Source organism: Phaenicophaeus curvirostris, chromosome 29 (genome assembly GCF_032191515.1).
Source record: "Phaenicophaeus curvirostris isolate KB17595 chromosome 29, BPBGC_Pcur_1.0, whole genome shotgun sequence".
Taxonomy (NCBI): Eukaryota; Metazoa; Chordata; class Aves; order Cuculiformes; family Cuculidae; genus Phaenicophaeus; species Phaenicophaeus curvirostris.
In genome coordinates this window covers 3,947,730-3,960,638 of record NC_091420.1, presented here as the reverse complement: position 1 = coordinate 3,960,638, position 12,909 = coordinate 3,947,730, and the positions used below count along the sequence as shown (strand labels likewise).

At 68.8% G+C, this 12,909-nt stretch overlaps 2 protein-coding genes across 2 annotated transcripts; both read left to right on the top strand.

The window, feature by feature from the left end:
* Positions 1–24: 24 nt before the first annotated feature.
* Positions 25–6,563, top strand: LOC138732021 (V-type proton ATPase catalytic subunit A-like). The gene is made up of 14 exons (XM_069878362.1): positions 25–106; positions 711–839; positions 1,551–1,765; positions 1,848–1,985; positions 2,513–2,664; positions 2,980–3,142; positions 3,227–3,335; positions 4,053–4,175; positions 4,277–4,391; positions 4,484–4,547; positions 5,216–5,419; positions 6,049–6,143; positions 6,209–6,380; positions 6,471–6,563. Exons 1-14 carry the CDS (start codon positions 25–27, stop codon positions 6,561–6,563), a joined length of 1,854 nt encoding a protein of 617 aa, XP_069734463.1.
* An 850-nt stretch (positions 6,564–7,413) lies between these two features.
* On the top strand, positions 7,414–9,782 carry LOC138732173 (lens fiber membrane intrinsic protein-like). The gene is given in 6 exon segments (XM_069878598.1): positions 7,414–7,484; positions 7,586–7,634; positions 7,636–7,858; positions 8,083–8,223; positions 9,325–9,459; positions 9,715–9,782. Coding segments are annotated over 6 exon segments (687 nt in total).
* The last annotated feature ends 3,127 nt before the right edge of the window (positions 9,783–12,909 follow it).

Sequence of the window (12,909 nt, the reverse complement as noted above, 5' to 3'; positions counted from 1 at the left end):
GGGACAGCAGGGACAGCAGGGGCCATGGCGGGGGCCGGGGGGACGCGGCTGGCGGAGGCCGAGCACGAGGCCATGCTGGGAGCCGTCCACGGCGTCTCGGGGCCCGGTACTGGGGGGGACACGGCGGGGACAGGGGTTGGGGACAATAAAAGTTGGGGATGGGGAGATGGGGGACAGGACTGGGGACAAAGGGGATGGGGTTGGGGACAGCAGAGGTTGGGGATGAGGGAGATGGGGACAACAGGGTTGGGGACAGCAAAGGTTGGTGATGGGAGATGGGAGGACAGGGTTAGGGGTGGGGGACAGGGTTGGGGACAGCAAAAGTTGGGGACCGGGTGAGGGATGGGGGGACAGAGTTGGAGGGGACATGGGGGAAAGTCGTGGGGACCCCAGGGAGGGGCAGGGTGGTGGACAGCAAAGGTTGGGGACAGGGAGAGAAGGGGCTAACAGGGTTGGGGATGGGGAGGGGGGGCGGGGGGGCTTGGGAAGTGGGGGGACAGGGGTTGGGGACATGGGTGGGGGACAGGGTTGGGGACAAGGGAAGGTGGGGCCGGGGAAGGTTGGGGATGCAGGTGGTGGCTGTATGAGGGTGACATTGGCCATGAGAGGGTGACGGTGGCTGGGTTGAGGTGGCAGTGGCCATGCTGAGGTGACACTGGCCAGGTCAGGGTGACGGTGGCTGTGCTGGGGTGACACTGGCCGCCCCGCAGTGGTGACGGCCACCCGCATGGCGGGGGCAGCCATGTACGAGCTGGTGCGCGTGGGACACGCGGAGCTGGTGGGGGAGATCATCCGCCTGGAGGGGGACATGGCCACGCTGCAGGTCTACGAGGAGACCTGTATCCTGCACACTGTCCCCGCTGTCCCCAGCTGTCCCCTCCTCCCTGTCCCCCCTGTCCCCCTCACCCTGCCTTCTCACCCCGTCCTGTCCCCTGTGTCCCCCTAATCCTTCCTCATCCCCCTCAGCCCCCGTGTCCCTCCTGTCCCCCATCCTGCCCCATCGTCCCCATCCCTCCTGTCCCCACGTCCCCCATCCTGCCCCATCGTCCCCATCCCTCCTGTCCCCGTGTCCCCTTGTCCTGCCCCATTGTCCCCATCCTTCCTGTCCCCATGTCCCCTGTCCTGCCCCATCGTCCCCATCCCCCCTGTCCCCATGTCCCCTGTCCTGCCCCATCGTCCCCATCCTTCCTGTCCCCACATCCCCCTGTCCTGCCCCATCGTCCCCATCCCCCCTGTCCCCATGTCCCCCATCCTGCCCCATCGTCCCCATCCCCCCTGTCCCCATGTCCCCTGTCCTGCCCCATCGTCCCCATCCCCCCTGTCCCCGTGTCCCCCATCCTGCCCCATCGTCCCCATCCCCCCTGTCCCCGTGTCCCCCATCCTGCCCCATCATCCCCATCCCTCCTGTCCCCACGTCCCCCATCCTGCCCCATTATCCCCATCTCTCCTGTCCCCACATCCCCCTGTCCTGCCCCATTGTCCCCATCCCCCCTGTCCCCATGTCCCCCTGTCCCCTCTCCGGTGCGGGTTCCTTTCCTGAGCGGGGGCAGCGGGGGTTCGCGTGGGGGACCCGGTGCTGCGCACGGGGCAGCCGCTCTCGGTGGAGCTCGGCCCCGGCATCCTGGGCTCCATCTTCGACGGGATCCAGCGGCCGCTGCGCGACATCGCCCACCTCACCAGCAGCATCTACATCCCGCGCGGCACCAACGTCCCGGCGCTGCCCCGGCACCTCACCTGGGACTTCGCCCCCAGCCAGGCCGTGCGGGTGCGTGGGCTCCTGGGGCGCGTGGGGACCCCCCGTTCCGTCCCCCTCGGGGTCCCTCATTCTCACGGCCGCCCCTCCTCAGGTTGGGAGCCACCTCACCGGCGGCGACGTCTACGGCACGGTGGCCGAGAACTCGCTCATCCAGCACAAGATCATGGTGCCACCGCGCAGCCGAGGCACCGTCACCTACATCGCACCCCCCGGGCACTACAGCGTCTCGGTGAGGGCGTGAGGGTGCTGGGACATCAGGGTCATGGGTGGTGGGTGGTGGGACATCAGGGTGCTGGGACATCAGGGTCATGGGTGGTGAGTGGTGGGACATCAGGGTGGTGGGACATCAGGGTGATGGGACATCAGGGTCATGGGTGATGGGACATCAGGGTCATGGGTTGGTGGGACATCAGGGTCATGAGTGGTGGGTTGTGGGGCATCAGGGTTATGGGTGATGAGGTGATGGATCATGAGGTGATGGGGAATGAGGGTGATGGGTGGTGGGTTGATGGATGATGGGGAGAAAATAGAATGGGATGAAGGGCAATGGGTGGTGGGTACCAGGGTGGTGGGATGATGGGAGACAGAGGTGATGGGTGGTGGGTGATGGGGTCACAGCGTGATGGGTTGATGGGTGGTGGGTGATGGGGTCACATTGAGATGAGATGATGGGCGATGGGGCGGTGGGTGATGCGGTGCTGGGTGGTGGAGCGATGTGTGATGGGCGGTGGGGACCGGGATCCCCTGTCCCCGCAGGACGTGGTGCTGGAGCTGGACTTCCAGGGCAGCGCGGAGAAGCTGACGATGCTGCAGGTCTGGCCCGTGCGGCAGAGCCGGCCCGTGGCCGAGAAGCTGCCGGCAAACCACCCGCTGCTGACCGGGCAGCGCGTGCTGGACGCCCTCTTCCCGTAGGGACGGGGATGGGGACAGGGAGAAGGGATGGGGACAGGGGAGACGGAGATGGGAATTAGAGGCAGGGATGGGGACAGGGGTGGGGACAGTCCTAGCAGGGCAAAAAGGGGCTGGGGAGGGGACTGAGGGTGACAATGGGGGCGTCACACTCACTCCAGAGAGTCCCTGTGGGGGACAGGGATGGGGATGGGGATGGGGACAGGGATGGAGACAGGGCCAGGGGTCCCTGCCGCCTCGGTGGGGATGCAGCGGGGCAGCGTTGGGGACTGCAGCCCCCGCCCACAGCCGTCCCCACACGTCCCCATGCCCAGGTGCGTGCAGGGTGGCACCACGGCCATCCCGGGCGCCTTCGGCTGTGGCAAGACCGTCATCTCCCAGTCCCTGTCCAAGTACTCCAACAGCGACATCATCGTCTACGTGGGCTGCGGCGAGCGCGGCAACGAGATGTCCGAGGTCCTGCGGGACTTCCCCGAGGTGGGGACGTGGGGACGCGGGGACGTGGGGGACGCGGGGATGCGGGCTGGTGGCCTGGACGGTGACGGTGACGCCGTGTCCCAGCTGACCATGGAGGTGGACGGGAGGACCGAGACCATCATGAAGCGCACGACGCTGGTGGCCAACACCTCCAACATGCCGGTGGCTGCCCGCGAGGCCTCCATCTACACCGGTGAGGCCACGCGGGCACGGCGGGCGTGCAAGGATGGGTGATGGGGAGCGTGCTGGAGCGTGCGCCGAGCGAGCAAGGGGGCTATGCCGAGCGCGTGAGCTGCGTGCAAGTGTGTGAGCCACGTGCGAGGTCCACGATGGCGAGCGTGCAAGCCGTGTGTGAGGGCTGTGATGCTGAGTGTGAGCTGTGTGCGAGGGTGGCGATGCCGAGCGTGCAAGGGCTGCGATGCTGAGTGTGCCAGCTGCATGTGAGCTGCGTGCCGAGTGTGCAAGCCACATGCGAGGGCTGCGATGCCGAGCATGCCAGCTGCATGTGAGCTGTGGGCCGAGCATGTGAGCCATGTGCAAGGACCACAATGCTGAGCGTGTGAGCCATGTGCGAGGGCTGCAATGCTGTGTGTGCGAGCCACGTGTGAGGGCTGCGATGCTGAGCGTGCCAGCTGCACGTGAGCTGCAGGCCAAGCGTGTGAGCCGCGTGCGAGGGTTGCAATGCTGAGTGTGCGAGCTGCATGCAAGGGCTGCGACGCTGAGCGTGTGAGCCACGTGCAAGGGCTGCGATGCTGAGCGTGCAAGCCCCGTGCAAGGGCTGCGATGCCGAGTATGTGAAGCCATGTGCAAGGGCCGCGATGCTGAGCATGTGAGCCCCGTGCGAGGCTGTGATACCGAGCGTGCGAGGGCCGTGCGAGCCCCGTGCGAGCCCCGTGCGCTGCCCGCGCAGGCATCACGCTCTCCGAGTATTTCCGCGACATGGGGCTGCACGTCAGCATGATGGCCGACTCGACGTCGCGCTGGGCCGAGGCGCTGCGCGAGATCTCGGGGCGCCTGGCGGAGATGCCAGCGGGTGAGGACCCCCCCCACCCCGGCCCCCCAATCCAGCCCCCCCCCCCAACCCCCAGGGCGGATCAGGGGGGTCTCCGCGGCCCTGACCCCCCCTCCCCGCAGACAGCGGGTACCCCGCGTACCTGGGCGCCCGCTTGGCCTCCTTCTACGAGCGCGCGGGGCGAGCGAGGTGCTTGGGGTCCCCCGTGCGCGAGGGCAGCGTCAGCATCGTCGGGGCGTGAGTATGGGGGGGTCCTCGAGGGCTGGGGGGGGGGACACACACAGGTGGGGCCCCCACCCGGGCACCTCCCGAGCCGCCTGTCCCCGCAGCGTCTCCCCGCCCGGAGGTGACTTCTCGGACCCCGTCACCTCGGCCACGCTGGGCATCGTGCAGGTGAGGGGGTGTGGGGGGACCCCAGACCCAGCAGAGCCCCCCAGATCCAGCACAGAGCCCCCCAGATGCAGCAGAGCCCCTCCGACCCAACAGAGCCCCCCCGATCCAGCAGAGCCCCACCCAGAGCCCCCCCGATCCAGCAGAGACCCCCAGATCCAGCACAGAGCCCCCCAGATCCAGCAGAGCCCCCCCGACCCAACAGAGCCCCCCCAATCCAGCAGAGCCTCCCCGATCCAGCAGAGCCCCCCAAATCCAGCAGAGCCCCCCCAGATCCAGCACAGACCCCCCCCCCAGATCCCCCAGACCCAGCAGAGCCCCCCCCCCAGATCCCCCATCACCCCTGAGTCCTCTCACGTCCCCCCGGAACGGTTGGACTCGATGATCCATGTCTTTTCCAACCCAATGATTCTGCGATTCCACGTCCCCCGTGTCCCCCCATATCCCCGAACACCCCCATATCCCCCAGCCCCCCATGTTCCCCCATGTCCCCCTGACCCCTCCTTGTCCTCCCATGTCCCCCCTGTCCCCCAGCCTCCCCTGACCACCCATGTCCCACGTGTCCCCCCATATCCCCCAGCCCCACATGTCCCCCATGTCCCCCAGCCCCCCATGTCCCCCCATGTCCCCCCGTGTCCCCCCGTGTCCCCCTGACCCTGCTGCCCCCCCAGGTGTTCTGGGGGCTGGACAAGAAGCTGGCGCAGCGCAAGCATTTCCCGTCGCTGAACTGGCTGATCAGCTACAGCCGCTACGTGCGGGCGCTGGAGCCCCATTACGAGCGCCTGCACCCCGAGTTCCCCGCCCTGCGCCGCAAGGCCCGGGAGATCCTGCAGGACGAGGAGGAGCTGGCGGAGATCGTCCAGCTCGTGGGGAAGGTGGGAGGGGGGCACGGGGGGTGAGGGGCATGTGGGATGGAGGGATGGGAGATTGGGATGGGATGGGATGGGATGGGATGGGGTGGGATGGGATGGGGTGGGATGGGATGGAGATAGGGATGGGATGGGATGGGATGGATGGGATGGGATGGGATGGGATGGGATGGGATGGGATGGGATGGGATGGGATGGGATGGGATGGGATGGGGTGGGATGGGATGGAGATAGGGATGGGATGGGATGGGATGGGATGGGATGGGATGGGGTGGGATGGGATGGAGATAGGGATGGGATGGGATGGATGGGATGGGATGGGGTGGGATGGATGGGATGGGATGGGGTGGGATGGGGTGGGATGGGGTGGGATGGGATGGGATGGGATGGGGTGGAAGAGCTGGAGATGATGGAGATGGAGATGATGGGATGGGAGAGAGGGAATCTGGGATGGGGGATCGGGGAGAAGGTTTATCGGAGGGGATGAGGATAGAGGGGGTTGAGACCAGGAGTAGGGGATGGGGTGTGGTGGCGGTGTGGGATACAGCACAGGGTGGAGATGGGGCCATGATGGGACGGGGCGCAGGACAGGGATGGGGCGGGGGGTAAGGGCACCTCGACCTGTCCCCCCGCAGGCGTCTCTGGCCGAGGCTGACAAGGTGACCCTGGAGGTGGCCAAGCTCCTCAAGGACGACTTCCTCCAGCAGAACGGCTACTCGTCCTACGACAGGTACCCCCCGCTGCCCCCCGTCCCCGCGCCCCGACACCCCCTGACCGCCCCCCTCCACCCCGCAGGTTCTGCCCCTTCTACAAGACGGTGGGGATGCTGCAGAACATGGTCACCTTCTATGAGCTGGCCCGGCACGCCGTGGAGGCCACCGCGGCCGGCGAGCGCCGCGTCACCTGGGCCACCATCCGCGAGAGCCTGGGGGACGTGCTCTACAAGCTGAGCGCCATGAAGTTCAAGGTGGGGGGACAGGGGAAGAACGGGGTGGGGGGGGGGGCTGTGACCCCCATGGAGCTGGGGGTGATGCCACCTTGTCCCCCGTGTCCCCAGGACCCGCTGAAGGACGGTGAAGCCAACATCACGGCGGCCTTCGCGCAGCTCAACGAGGAGATGCAGGCGGCGTTCCGCAACCTGGAGGACTGAGGGGGGGGAGGGGGGAATGGGGGGTCCCTTGGGGTCCCCCCAACCAATAAAGGGCATGAGACAGCACTCAGGCTCCAGGCGTGGTGGGACATGGGGGTGACAGTGACCTCCAGGGACACCCCTGAGCATCCTCCAGCAGTGGAGACCATGGTGGGACACAGGGATGGGACATGGGGGTGACAGTGACCCCCTTGGGTGGGACACGGGAGTGATGGGGGCACCCCGAGTGGGACATGGGGGTGACAGTGACCTCTGAGGACGCCCCTGAGCATCCTCCAGCAGTGGGGACAGTGATGGGGACACACTGAGTGGGACACATGGGTGACAATGACACCCCAGGTCCGGGGGGGGTTGTGTCCTGTGTCACTTGTCACCATCCCTGGTGTCCAATGTCCCCCATGGCCATAGGGGGGTGAGGGTCCCCAGTGTCCCCCTGCAGTGTCCCCTTTCCCACAGGTGGGTGAGGGTCCCCAAGGTCCCCCTGCCATGTCCCTCATGCCCATGGTGACATCCCCGCTGTCCCTGAGGGGACCCTGTCGGTGTCCCCCGCTGCCCGCGGTGCCACCAGGGAGGGGACAGTGCTGGGGACAAGGGTTTGGCCGCGTCAGCAGGCGGGTGACAGCAGCACCCAGAGCCTTCCCGGCTTTGTGTCCCCAACAAAGGCTGCGCCACACGCCCCGCTGTCCCCTCCCTGGGGACACAGACCGGGGGACCCAGGGACAGTGGCCATGGGCCACCCGGCTGGCGGGCACTGAAGGCAGGTGAGTGGGGGGGGGTCCCTGTCCCCACCTGGCTGTGTCCCTGCACCCCCTGAGCTGCCACACCCCTGCGTCCCCACATGTCCCCATGGATGTCCCCAGAGATGCCACCCCCGTGTCCCCTGGGGATGTCACCCGTGGGTGTCCCCTCTGTCCCCCAGCAGTGCCACCCCTGGGTACCCCCACGTCCCCTAGAGATGTCCCCATGGGTGTCCCCTGCATCCTCTGTGCATGTCACCCCTGAGTGTCCCCATGCCCCCAGAGATGTCCTCATGGGTGTCCCCTTTGTCCCCTGGCAGTGCCACCCCTGGGTCCCCCCATGTCCCCCATCGCTGTCCCCAGGCGTGTCCCCTCTGTCCCCTGCAGGGATGCCGGCGGCCGGGGGGCTGCTCTGTGGGGCCTCCGGGCTGGCGCTGCTCCTGGCCGCCACCGTCACCGACTTCTGGGTGACACAACGGGCGCCCCGTGACCCCGACAGCCTCGGGCTGTGGCGACGCTGCCAGGGGGGGCTCTGCCACCCCCACCCCGGCACCCCAGGTACGGTACGGTATGGGGACACTGCTGTGACGAGCTGCGTGTGGCCTCTGTGTGGGGTTGGGGACACTGCTGTGACGAGCTGTGCCAGGGCTCTGCACGGGGACGGGGACACTGCTGTGATGAGTTGTGTGTGGCCTCTGCGTGGTGGGGGCATTGCTCTGGGCAGCCGTCTGGGGTCCCGTGTCCCCCCAGGTGTCCCCAACAGCCGTTGTTGTCCCCCCCAGCACTATGGGAGGCCACTCGGGTGCTGATGGTGCTCTCGGTGCTCTCCGCTGCCGTCGGCCTCACCTTGGGGGTCTCTGTCGTGGCCAGCTCGTGTTGGCGGGTGCGAGCCCGTGCGGCCGGCATCGCCCTGCTCCTGGCTGGTACGTGGGGACAGCGGCGTGGGGAGGCACTGCTGCGCTGAGCTGTGCCGGTCACTGCTGCGCTGAGCTGTGCCGGTCACTGCTGCGCTGAGCTGTGCCGGTCACTGCTGTGCTGGTCACTGCTGTGCTGAGCTGTGCTGGTCACTGCTGCGCTGGTCACTGCTGTGCTGAGCTGTGCTGGTCACTGCTGCACTGAGCTGTGCTGGTCACTGCTGTGCTGAGCTGTGCTGGTCACTGCTGCGCTGAGCTGTGCCGGTCACTGCTGTGCTGGTCACTGCTGTGCTGAGCTGTACTGGTCACTGCAGGCTGAGCTGTGCTGGTCACTGCTGTGCCGGTCACTGCTGTGCTGAGCTGTGCTGGTCACTGCTGCGCTGGTCACTGCTGTGCTGAGCTGTGCTGGTCACTGCTGCACTGAGCTGTGCTGGTCACTGCTGTGCTGAGCTGTGCTGGTCACTGCTGCGCTGAGCTGTGCCGGTCACTGCTGTGCTGGTCACTGCTGTGCTGAGCTGTACTGGTCACTGCAGGCTGAGCTGTGCTGGTCACTGCTGTGCTGAGCTGTGCTGGTCACTGCTGCGCTGAGCTGTGCCGGTCACTGCTGTGCTGGTCACTGCTGTGCTGAGCTGTACTGGTCACTGCAGGCTGAGCTGTGCTGGTCACTGCTGTGCCGGTCACTGCTGTGCTGAGCTGTGCTGGTCACTGCTGTGCTGAGCTGTGCCGGTCACTGCAGGCTGAGCTGTGCCGGTCACTGCTGTGCTGGTCACTGCTGCGCTGAGCTGTGCTGGTCACTGCAGGCTGAGCTGTGCTGGTCACTGCTGTGCTGAGCTGTGCTGGTCACTGCTGTGCCGGTCACTGCTGTGCTGAGCTGTGCTGGTCTCTGCTGTGCTGGTCACTGCTGTGCTGAGCTGTGCTGGTCACTGCAGGCTGAGCTGTGCTGGTCACTGCTGTGCCGGTCACTGCTGTGCTGAGCTGTGCCGGTCACTGCTGTGCTGAGCTGTGCTGGTCACTGCAGGCTGAGCTGTGCCGGTCACTGCTGTGCTGAGCTGTGCTGGTCTCTGCAGGCTGTCCCAGCCAGAGCTGCTGACCCGTGTCCTCTTCCCGCAGGGCTGCTGGCGCTGCTGGCGCTGGGGTTGTACACGGGCACCGCACGGAGCCTCCTGGCACCGGCACACGCCGCCTGGCGCTTCTCCTGGTCCTACATCTTGGGCTGGGTCGCCGTCGTCCTCACCAGCTCTGCAGGTAGAGGGGCCTCATCACTGCTACACCGAGCTGTGCCTGGTCTCAGGGGGGGACATGGGGGTCACCGCTGCACTGAGCTGTGCCCGGTCTCGGGGGGGACATGGGGGTCACCGCTGCACCGAGCTGTGCCCGGGCTCTGCAGGCCGAGCTGTTCCTGGCCGTGTGCCGAGGGCTCCCCCAGGGCGGGGGGCAGTGAGGGGCCCCCCATACCCACAGCGAGCACCCCCGTGCCCCACAGCCTCCTCTGCCCCCCAGGGCTTTTCCACCTCTGCGCTGCTGCCAAGGACCAGTCTCCGGAGAGCTCGGAAGAGACGAGTGCCTGAGGGGCCCCGCTGCCTCGGGGGGGTCCCTGGGGTCCCCTCGCCCCCATCCTCCTCCCACAGGAGTCGGGTGGGGGTAACAATCACTGCTGTGCTGAGCTGTGCCCGGTCTCAGGGGGGGACAGGGGGGTCACTGCTGCACTGAGTTGTGCCCGGTCTCTGCAGAGTTGCCCTCCCCTCCTCTTTTGCCCCTTCCCCCAACCCTTGCTGTGCCAATAAAGTGCCCTGTGGTGTCCGGTGGGATTTGGGGTCCCCAGATTAGCGGGACCGATCTCATCAGCCCCCCCGGCCCTTCCTTCGCTCCAAGATTTGGGGACAAACAGGGATTTTTGTGGCGTCCTACTCGGGGGGGGGGTAGTGGGGGGGGATTAGGGGGTTAATGGAGGACTGGGTGGGACAGGGGGACGGATGAAGGTATGACAGGTGGGAAGGGCAGGGGGGTTAATGGGAGACTGGACTGGAGGGGGGTGGGTACTTGGGAGAGGAATCCCGTGTGGGCCCCACCTGCCCCCACGGCGCCATCGCCGCTTTAAGGCCGGACCCCACCCAGCCCCGCCCTGCCCGGCCCCGCCCGAGCAGGCCCCGCCCCCTCCCGAAAGCCACGCCCCCCCCGCCGAACCCGCTTGACCGGCCCGTGGCCACGCCCCCTCGCAAAGCCACGCCCCCCAACAGCACGCGCGGCTCCAGGCCACGCCCCCTCCTCAGGCCACGCCCCCTCGGACCCGCTCTAACCACTCAGTGGCCGCGCCCCGCCAAGCCCCGCCCCCTCCGCGCCCCGGGCCCCGCCCCCTCCGCCCCGGGCCCCGCCCCCTCCCCGGACCGGCCCGACCGGTCGCTCCCGGCCCCGCCCCCGCCCGCCCCCGCCCGGACCGGACGGGGGGGGGGGCGGGGGCCGGGGCGGGGCCGGGCGGGAGGGGGACCGTCGGGCCGGTCCGGGCCGGCGCGGCGCGGGCCCCGCTGGCGAGCGGACCGGAGCGACCCGGTCTCGGGCCCCGGTCGGGTCCCGGGCCCGCCGGCGGCCGCCCGGGGTCCGAGCGCGCGGTCCCGGGACCCCCGCCGGGCGCCCCCCGGCGCGGGGCCGGGGCCTCCCGCTCCGGCGGGACGCGGGGCCCCGAGCGTCCCGGTGCCTCCCGGTGCGTCCCGGATGGTGCGGGGCGGGGTCCCCGCGGCTCCGTGACCCCCCGCCCCCCCCCCCCATGGCCCCCGGGATGCGGACCGGGGCCACCGCCCGCCCGCTGCTGCCGCTGCTGCCGCTGCTGCTGCTCGCCGCCTCCGGTAAGGACCCGCCGGGACCGGGGAGGGGAGCGTGGGAAACCGGAGGTGCCGGTGGCCCCGCGGGTTGGGGGGGGGGTGGGGGCTCCGGTGGCCCCGGGGCGAGCGGGACGGGGGGTCCCGGGGGCGCAAACGCGCGTGGGGGAGCGTCCGTCTGTCCCCGAGCGTCCGTCTGTCCGTGCGTGCACCTGCGCGTCCGCGTGTCCGTGTGTCCGTGCGCGTGTCCGTGTGTCCGTACGCACGCGTCCGTGTCTGCGTGTCCGTCTGTCCGTGTGTGCACCTGCGCGTCCGTGTGTCTGTGCGCGTGTCCGTGTGTCCGTGTCCGCACGTCCGTGCATGCGTCTGTGTGTCTGTCTGTGTGTCTGTCCGTGTGTCTGTCTGTCTGTCCCTGTGTCTGGCTGTCTGTCCGCGCGTGCACCTGCGTGTCCCTCTGTCCGTGCCCCCCCCCACCCCCCTCCACTTGGAGCCAAGGGGTTGGGGGTGGGGACCGTGGGAACGGTGCCTCTGGTGCCCCCCAGCAGTGGGGGGGGGGGCTACTCTGTGCCCCCCTATCCCCCCCCAACTATTACGGTCCCCCCGCCCCCCCCACAAGCCCCTCTAGAGGCTGCAGAGCAGGGGGGGGGCCCCGATACCCCCCCCCCCTCCGTGCCTCAGTTTCCCCACTGGCTGGGAACCGTGGGAACGGGCTGGGGGGGGGCAGTGACGTCACGGCGCGGGGGGGGCACACGCGTTGGGGGGGGGGGTCTCTGTGCGTGTGTCCGGGGCTGCACACGCGTGTGGCTGCATCTGAGGGGCACAAGTGTGCACGGGGGGCTGGGGACGTGACCCTGCTTTGCACACGTGTGTGGGTGTCGGGGGGGTGTGAGCGCACACGCAGGTGCAGGTGTCCCCAAGGGGCACAGGTGCACACGCGTGTGCCCCTCATGCACATGTATTGCGTGTGCTCCAAGGGGCACAAGCGCACACGCGTGTGCAGGAGCGCATCCCTCGTGCACGCGTGTTGGTGCAAAGGTAGGTGCGTGCGCACACGTGTCGGTGCGAGGGCAGGCGTGTGCCCGCGCCTCGATGCGCAGGTAGGTGCGTGCACGCGCTGGTGCGAGGCCGGCGGTGCGTGTGCACACGCGTGTTGGGCGCCGCCGACCCCGCGTGGGGGATCCGGTTGAGCCGGTTCCCGGCGGGTTCCCACGCGCTCGCCCCGCTGGGTGGGGGCCCCGCGGCGATGGGGCCGCTCGCCACCCCCAATGCCCCCCGACCCCCGCCCCGCGCCCCCCGGGGACCCCCGGGCTCCCCCAGCCCCACCACGGCACGTGGGGAAACTGAGGCACGGCCTGGTTCGAGGCGGCCGCCGCGCAGGAGCTGGGGGGCACCGCAATTGTTTAATTGGTGGGGGGGTAATTAGGAGAGTCGGGGTTCGTGGGGGGCTGGTGGGGAGCCCCGGGGGGCGCGGGGGTGGGCGCCCCCCACGAGCCGTGGCATGTGTGCCGGCCGGTTGGGCTGGACGTGCCGGCCGAGCCGCTTCGCGCGGCGTCGCCGAGCGGCTGGGTGGGCCCCGTGCCACGCCCCGGCCCCCGCGGCATCGCCGGCACCCGCCGCGCACACGTGTGTGCGCACGGAGACCGTGGGAGCCCATGGCGGCAAGCGTGAACGCGAGCGTGAGAGCAGGACACGCTGGGGGCACGTGTGCACAGGGATGCCCACAAGTCCTCGTGAGAGGGCACGAGCGTGTGTGAGCGTGCACGCGTGAGTGAGTGTGCCTGCTGGGTGTGTCACACAAGCACGTCTGAGTGTTCTCGAGTGCATGTGAACGTGGTATCCGAGGGTGCCCAAGTGTGCACAGGTGTTAGCAAGGGTCCCAGGT

Bases quoted from the DNA above. Each gene is read 5' to 3' on its own strand.
- LOC138732021 (XM_069878362.1), top strand. From the start codon at position 25: ATGGCGGGGGCCGGGGGGACGCGGCTGGCGGAGGCCGAGCACGAGGCC. The intron at 3,143-3,226 runs GTGGGGACGTGG...GCCGTGTCCCAG, and splicing joins TCCTGCGGGACTTCCCCGAG to CTGACCATGGAGGTGGACGG. The intron at 5,420-6,048 runs GTGGGAGGGGGG...GTCCCCCCGCAG, and splicing joins TCGTCCAGCTCGTGGGGAAG to GCGTCTCTGGCCGAGGCTGA.